The 7065-nt window shown below is 35.2% G+C and overlaps 3 protein-coding genes across 4 annotated transcripts in view; 2 read left to right on the top strand and 1 right to left on the bottom strand.

Moving 5' to 3' along the window:
* The first annotated feature begins 422 nt into the window (after positions 1 to 422).
* LOC118733662 lies at positions 423 to 2791 on the top strand. Its single transcript, XM_036463167.1, has 2 exons — positions 423 to 2157; positions 2613 to 2791. The coding sequence occupies exon 1, from the start codon at positions 570 to 572 to the stop codon at positions 2106 to 2108; it is 1539 nt and encodes a 512-aa protein (XP_036319060.1). The 5' UTR covers positions 423 to 569; the 3' UTR covers positions 2109 to 2157; positions 2613 to 2791.
* A 493-nt stretch (positions 2792 to 3284) lies between these two features.
* LOC118733666 (transmembrane protein 17) overlaps positions 3285 to 7065 on the bottom strand; it is a 4049-nt gene continuing 268 nt past the window's right edge. The window contains exons 2-5 of one of the 2 annotated variants that reach the window (XM_036463172.1): positions 6961 to 7065; positions 6790 to 6903; positions 6512 to 6698; positions 3285 to 3373 (exon numbers count right to left, since the gene is read on the bottom strand). In XM_036463172.1, coding sequence (XP_036319065.1) covers positions 3339 to 3373; positions 6512 to 6698; positions 6790 to 6903; positions 6961 to 7065 — 441 coding nt within the window. In that variant the 3' untranslated portion in view covers positions 3285 to 3338. Of the gene's footprint in view, positions 3374 to 6335; positions 6699 to 6789; positions 6904 to 6960 lie in introns of those variants that run through there. The other variant, XM_036463171.1, reaches the window with a different exon arrangement.
* LOC118733665 (glycolipid transfer protein) lies at positions 3496 to 6424 on the top strand. The gene is made up of 4 exons (XM_036463170.1): positions 3496 to 3746; positions 5417 to 5472; positions 5546 to 5803; positions 5883 to 6424. The coding sequence occupies exons 1-4, from the start codon at positions 3632 to 3634 to the stop codon at positions 6045 to 6047; spliced, it is 594 nt and encodes a 197-aa protein (XP_036319063.1). The 5' UTR covers positions 3496 to 3631; the 3' UTR covers positions 6048 to 6424.

Below are 7065 nucleotides of genomic sequence, written 5' to 3'. Positions count from 1 at the left end.
TATGCGACCATCGAGTGCTCTTTCCAAGCCGCTCACCCCAGACGCAGTCGTAGTAGCCGCAACCAAAACATGCGAGACAGGTACACAGACATCGCCTACCGCAATTTACAACCCAGTCATATATATGATCGTCTGCGTAAAATCGCCCTAAGCAAAAATTTTGAAGTGTTAGTACCAAAAACAATGGAGTTACATGCCCTGCCTGTTTTTGATACTCTTTTTTACTTGTGGTTGGCATTGGAATGATTTTGTTTCCATTTTTGTAAAGTTGCTTACAAAGCTATAAATTAAGCTTTCATTTTTTTAAGATGAATAAATCTTGGGCCTTCAAACTAAAAAAACACCAAGCAGCAAGCTCAAAAATTTTCGCATTTTGAATAAAGAAAAGCACCAAATTTAGTACGAAAACTAGGAAGTTGGCAACAGTGCCGATGCAACTACAACAAAAAACAGCTGACTGCCTTTCTCTTTACCTTGCAATCACAGCTGATTCTAACTAGTACTTGCTGTTTCTTATCAGAAAAATATCAGGTGTAATAGCACTTAAATAGTTCTCAATTAAAAGGGCAATGAATAGGTGTATGTGCGAGCATAGAATAGAAGTGGATAATCTGGACAACGGAGAAATCATTAACCATACAATACTTCTTATTAAGGGGCACATCCGTCAGCCACGATTTCCATTGCCCAACAACACAACAAAAAAGTGTGTGGAGGAGCAACTTGTATTGCGGTTGAGACAGCAATCAGTGCATGCAGATAGTGCAGGGGAATTGCAACAACATACCCCAATATCAAGAAACGGCCAGTTCAAACTGCTATGTGATCTGGGTCAACATGTGTCACTAGCAGAGGAGGTTCAATTGCAATTAGATTTTAGTTTCTGCAATACTTCGCATCAATTGGAGATTTTATATAAAGCTGCCGATAGCAGCAACAAAAAGTATCGTTTGCAACCGTTGTATATTACATGTTCTAAACAAAGTGTGCCCGAGGAGCTTGTTCATGAAAATTGTGAGAAAATAAACTTGAATTTACGTTTGGTTCAATGTATCTATGCCGAACAGCTAAGAACAGCGGGTTTTGGCAGGCGTACCTTTACGATAAACGGCGATTGTCAAGTATTTGAGTCCAATTTATCGTGCGAAGAAGTTTGGCAGCAGAACGAGAAAGACTTGTGGCAAAATTTCGCACAAGAGCTACTTACTTCCAGCAATTGGGGTGAAGATTCCAAACTGAAATTTGTGGCATTCATTAGTTGTACGAGATATGACGGTGCGGCAGTAGCTGCCTCAGGCGACTTTTCATATGCAAATATACGCATTCATTTAAAGGGACACGCAGCCCTGGGAGGTGGGGGCCTGGCACTTTTTGGCGCAGCCTATTTATTTGCATGGCCGCAGACTTGTAATGCAATACAAACTTGCTTTGGAAGCACCAAAGAAGTAGATCTAACGGAATTGCCCGATGACAGCAACTATCGACGTACATACGGCGGAGTTTATGCCACTACTTTAGGCGCTGTAGTGCATGAAATCGGGCACACCTTTGATCTGGGGCACACTCAAGATGGTGTGATGGGCAATGGCTTTGATTATGTAAATCGAGTTTTTACCTTAGATAATCTGACGGAACATCTGCCAGATAGAATCATACAGCACGTGGCGCCAAAAGTGATCGCTCAAGTAGCAACTCGTCCCCGTTTTACACAACTCAAGCGCACGACAAATTCTTTTCTCGACAAATACCACGAACAAAAAACAAGCGATTCTTTTTATTTTACCCGCAATTGTGCAGTAATTTTAGCGCACCATAAATGGTTCAGAATTCACAATGGAAGCGCTGACGAAGAGAGAGCGGGCGATGCGGAGATAACGTATGATGCGGTTAATAATTGTGTCATATCCGCAGGAGACAATCATCCGTTGTGCTTGATTGAGGTGCGTTGCATGGACAATAGTTTAGTTAAATACTGGTACGAGTTGCAATCGGGCAAAGACATCGATGAGATTTATACATTTCATTTGCCAAAAGAGGCACACGAGGAAAATCACTATTTATTCGTGCTGACAAAGACGGGGTTGACGAAGCGATTTAATGAATACTAAAATTCAAATATTTGCAAATATTTCGTATTTTGCAAATTTCTAGGTAATGGTAAGTATTTACATATTTATATACATACATATGTATGTATGTATAAGTATTTATTTAAAAACTTTTCTATTATTTTCCTAAATACTAATCTTAATTAAGCGCCGACTTCATGGAATTAACAGTTAACAGCAACTAAATACGTTTTTTTTTCTAAGCACTTACATAGGTATGTGCAAATATTTCATAAAAGCAATTTTTACCGAATTTTCATAATACTGCTGAGTTTTTTGTAGCGTTGATGACTTTTTATTTAAGGTCTGGTATATGGTCGGCAAGATTTTACTTTTACATTTAAACCATTTTTTAACCCCTTGTTTACCTTGGCGTCGTATTTATAATTACAAATGACTCATATAAGTGAAACTTTATTACATCATCTAAAATAATCACCTGCACTTGTAAGAATGTAGGAATGCAAATAAGAAATTCACTGTATATTTTTTGCTTATTTTCAGCAACACTATTTCCTGCGTCGCTGATGCTCTAATAGCAACTTATTTAAAAACTCATTTGAGAGCCTTTGCATTTGCAAGAAAGTATTTCATTACACTTGCAAAAGTGCATATACCTACATATAGTATGTATGTATGTACATAACTGTGTCGCCGTCTCTTGGAAGCAGTACAATGAACAAAAAAGAAAATATACTCTATGTGGTAAACAAATCAGTAATCAGAGCTATAATATTTATACTCATAAACATACATACATACATACTCATATACAGCAATCACGCACTATTTAAAAGGAACAAAATAATCAGCGTTATAAAAATACGACAATTATAACCCAGCTAGCTAAGCCCGGCATTGTTGTGCTGCTTCACATTAACCACAAAAATGATGGAAAAAGCTTTCTTTGAAAACCTTGATGCTTTTAAAAGAAGAGAGTTAAACTTATGTTAGCACCGACTGTGCCGTGACTGGCTTGTTAGTTGCCGCATTGATGTCGTTAAAGTCACACTTCTACTCAAGTTGACGCACAGCCACGTTAGCAGTTAAAACGTTTGAACAGCAAGAAACGTAATAATAAAGCTGCTGATTGATCGTCTACTGTAAAGGCCACTCACAATCGTATTTTACATTACATAGTTCAACTGTAATCACAACGTTTGAAACACTTGTAGAGGGCAAACTGCTCCAGCGAGACTTAATACAAAATCTCTTTCAGCCTTTTTTATGTCACTCACTTCCGTTTATCAGTGCTGTCGTTATCACTAAATAATTGATAAGATAAAGTCAAATCACTAAAAATCGAATTCGAACTAAATATTGGGTATTTACTATTTTGGATATTTGTATGCAGTTTTGAATAGTTGGTTGAGGTTTGTCATAACCAAATAACAGCGAACGCATAAAACAAAAAGAGTTGTTTTGCTTATTTTGTATATATGTATTGGTATATTTGCGCGAATTTAGATAGTCTTGATATTATATACTAAACATATACATTCAAGGGTGTTAGACAAAGAATTATGTCCGCGCCACGCATTCGATTTAAAACCCTTAAAGGCTTCCCACCAGCAATTGTGGAGAAAATTGAGACAGAGGCCTTTCTTGAAGCTGCTACGGAAATCGTTACTATTATTGGTAAGTGAGACATAATCTATAATGTATTTTTTTGTTAAACACATAATGTTAACATTATCGATTTAAAAAACCAAAACGATTTTGTTTTTTCGTTTATTGATAAATTTAACGTTAATGTGCAGCCCTGATATGTACTTATGTATATATGCATGTACACATCGATGGTCCTATGCAATAACTAAGCCTTTACTCTCAAGGGCCTCATGTCTCTAACCTCTGTCTCAACTATGTATGTTCAATGCTTACTACTTTAGTAGTCTTTACTTATTTTGGACCACCCTAATGTCCACTCATATCGCTAGCTTAGAGTGAAAAGTTGCTAAGTTCACTTTTTATGAAAACTTACATTTTGATCGAGCATCAAAAAAAAATTAAAAGTACAGCGTTCCCAAAAAGACCGAATGAATTACTTATTTTATTTCTATCCATTTCAAAGCAGTGAATTGAAAAAATATGCCAAACCCAAAGAAAGCACAGAAATACTGATAAATTCAAGATTACAAAAAATGTTTATTAACTTCGAACCAAGAGCCGTAGCGGTTATGATCTTTATAATAAAAATGATATTTAACTCTTAAAATTGGACTTCAGTTTTTCCGATCAAATTTAACCGTTATTTTTTGATTTTTTTTTAGGTTCCACATGAGCCCACGGAATCCCACGGGTGCCCAAAACAGACCAGAAAGCGTTCTTCACGCTAGAAAAATGAGTAATAGAGAGCGAATACGTTCCAGTTTTGGATCGTAAATTTTATCAATTTTTGTTCGTTTTTCTTTATTTTTCGATCAAAAAATTCACTACCCATTATAACGGTTAAAAATGGTCGAAAATATCTAAAAAACGATTATTCTTTATTGAAAAAAAAATCACAAAATTACGACTAAATTTCACTAAAGAAATTAAAATCGAAATTTAGCGATTATTCTCGATGGAGAACTTAAAAACCAAAAAACGATTATGCAATGGTATAAAAATAAAAATTTTGATACTTAAGGGTTGTTTTCGGTCCCTGCATCGAACTTTACCAATTCACATGGAGCCAGGTTTTGCTTTGAATACATACATTTTTTTTTATAAAAGTTTTGCAGAAAATTAGTTTGGGAAGTTTTTTCCCATGTAAAATTTGAAAAAAATGCACTTTCACTCTTCAGAAGTCTATGAACTCAAAAACTGTAATTTTTGAAATTATGTATGTACTAAAAATATTCACTGAACATGTATTCCTCTTTGAACAAAAGTTGACAAAAGTAAATACTTCCCTCCACCATTGACTAACATAAGCTCTGATGTGGTAGTTTGATTTTTCTTTTTTTGAGTTAATGCAATTTGATTAACATGTGCGATATGCTACATTAGAGAGGGTAGAGAAAGATGTTTGTAATTATCCAGCCTAAAGAAAATTTAATTACATATGAAATTTCAGTTAAATTTTTTGCTTTTTCTCATCACCAAAGTTACCCCAAACCTGAATATTTTAAAAATTCTGCTTTTACTAGTTTAATTTCGCCCTAACAAATACAATAGTTTTACTGAAGTCCATCCCGATAAACACCAGGGATTTCTTTCATAAGTTCTTACCTGAACTAAATAATGAATGCAATCAATTCGTTATATATATGAGTAACAATGATTAAATAAAAACACTGATCAATTCCACATCTCACTTACAGAGACATTTGGCAAACTATTTACACCTGTGGTAAATGATATGAATGGCAATATTACGGTAAGTGCCTATTTGTTCATATCCCCCTTTGGCGAATTATAATTAAAAAAAAGAAATTAATTAACATTTACAGAAGCTAACAAAGGTCTACAACAAGGACAAAGCATTGTATGCTTACCTTGAGGACTTGATAATATTAAATGTGAATGTAGATAATTTTGCGGCGAATGCTCTATTATGGCTAAAGCGTGGCCTACAATTGATTTGTACATTTTTCGAAAATATCTTCAATGACACACAGGCAACAGAGGCATTGAAGCTGCATCTGCAAAATGCATATGAGCGTACACTGAAGCCATATCATGGTTTCTTAGTACAGGGCACAATAAAAGTAGGTCAATAATTGTGGTCGGCACCGATATGGGTTACTGGTTCTTTGCATGTAAATTATGATTTAATTCTTGTTACAGATAATCTACAATTGGGTGCCAACACGCTCACAACTGATTGGACAGGGTGAGGCGCACGATGAGAATCTGCAAGTGTTGGAAAACTATTTGCCAGTGATGCGTTGTCACTTGAATCGGATTGACGCGCTGCTAAAAAAACACAATTTGGATGATGCAAAGGTGTGAGAAGGCGGAAATTTGCTAACAACCCGCATAATACTTGTGTTTTGTTTTTGTTGCATGCTTAAAAAAAAAAAAAAAATTTAGATAAGTTTAATGAAGAGGCTTCTATGCACCTTTCGGGGTCTGGGTCTATTGAACCGAAGCTATCTTGAATTAGGGCAATATTTATAATAGGCCTAAGAATTTTACGTTTATATTGAATGTATTAAATTTTGTTATTGCGGACTTAGTCCAAATTTATGAAATATTGCTGTATCGTTATTTTAAACCTGAAATTCAATTCGAGTTGAATAGTAATTTCATCGCGGACATGCGATTTATTTAATTTATTTCTGTTAATTAGTATAAAAAATAAACTATTATGCATTTAAACTATGGCACACTCCTTGTTTTATCATCGCTATCATTTCTCTGTCTGGCATTACGTATTTGCAATGCGATTTGTCGCTTCAATTTATGCAACTCACTTTGATGTTTGGCGAAGATATGCCAAGTCCACACACCGGCAATAAATTCCACTATCATTAGACAGAATATCAATTCAATGAGTACATATATAAGCTGCCAATTCCCTTCAACGGAGAGAAAGAGGAACACGAGTATAGGTAATTGTATAAGCGGTGTTGTTACAAGAAAGATGCTCAGTTCACTGATCTATAGAACAAATTATTGAAGACTTTGATGAGCAGTTTCTTGGTAGATATATAGTTTGTATATGCTTTTCAAATAAATTTAATTGACTCACCTCTGCCATCAAGTTGCCTTTATAGCCTGCACGCAAACGATAAATCTCAGCCAGCAGTGATAATATATAAACTAATATAATCGAGCGCCCATAGATATCCTGCATTTCTTCTAACTGTATTTAATAGAGACAGAAACTTTATTTCAGGGAGCAAAAATTGCTTAAACTTACGTTAAAGAGTATATAAAGACCGTATAGTATTCCCCAAACTGCTGAAACGTAAGCGTTAATTAGCATAGCGGCTTGTAGCCATAGATTAGCATTGTATGTTATATC

This window comes from Rhagoletis pomonella, unplaced genomic scaffold, assembly GCF_013731165.1.
Source record: "Rhagoletis pomonella isolate Grant_MI unplaced genomic scaffold, Rhpom_1.0 Rhpom_scaffold_00002, whole genome shotgun sequence".
Lineage (NCBI taxonomy): Eukaryota > Metazoa > Arthropoda > Insecta > Diptera > Tephritidae > Rhagoletis > Rhagoletis pomonella.
This window is presented reverse-complemented; position numbering and strand designations above follow the sequence as displayed.

What these genes read in the sequence shown, in the direction of transcription:
- LOC118733662 (XM_036463167.1), top strand. Translation starts at nt 570, where the DNA reads ATGAATAGGTGTATGTGCGAGCATAGAATAGAAGTGGATAATCTGGAC.
- LOC118733665 (XM_036463170.1), top strand. Translation starts at nt 3,632, where the DNA reads ATGTCCGCGCCACGCATTCGATTTAAAACCCTTAAAGGCTTCCCACCA. An exon ending in ATATGAATGGCAATATTACG is followed by an intron (nt 5,473 to 5,545) that starts GTAAGTGCCTAT and finishes TAACATTTACAG; the next exon opens with AAGCTAACAAAGGTCTACAA. An exon ending in TAGTACAGGGCACAATAAAA is followed by an intron (nt 5,804 to 5,882) that starts GTAGGTCAATAA and finishes TTCTTGTTACAG; the next exon opens with ATAATCTACAATTGGGTGCC.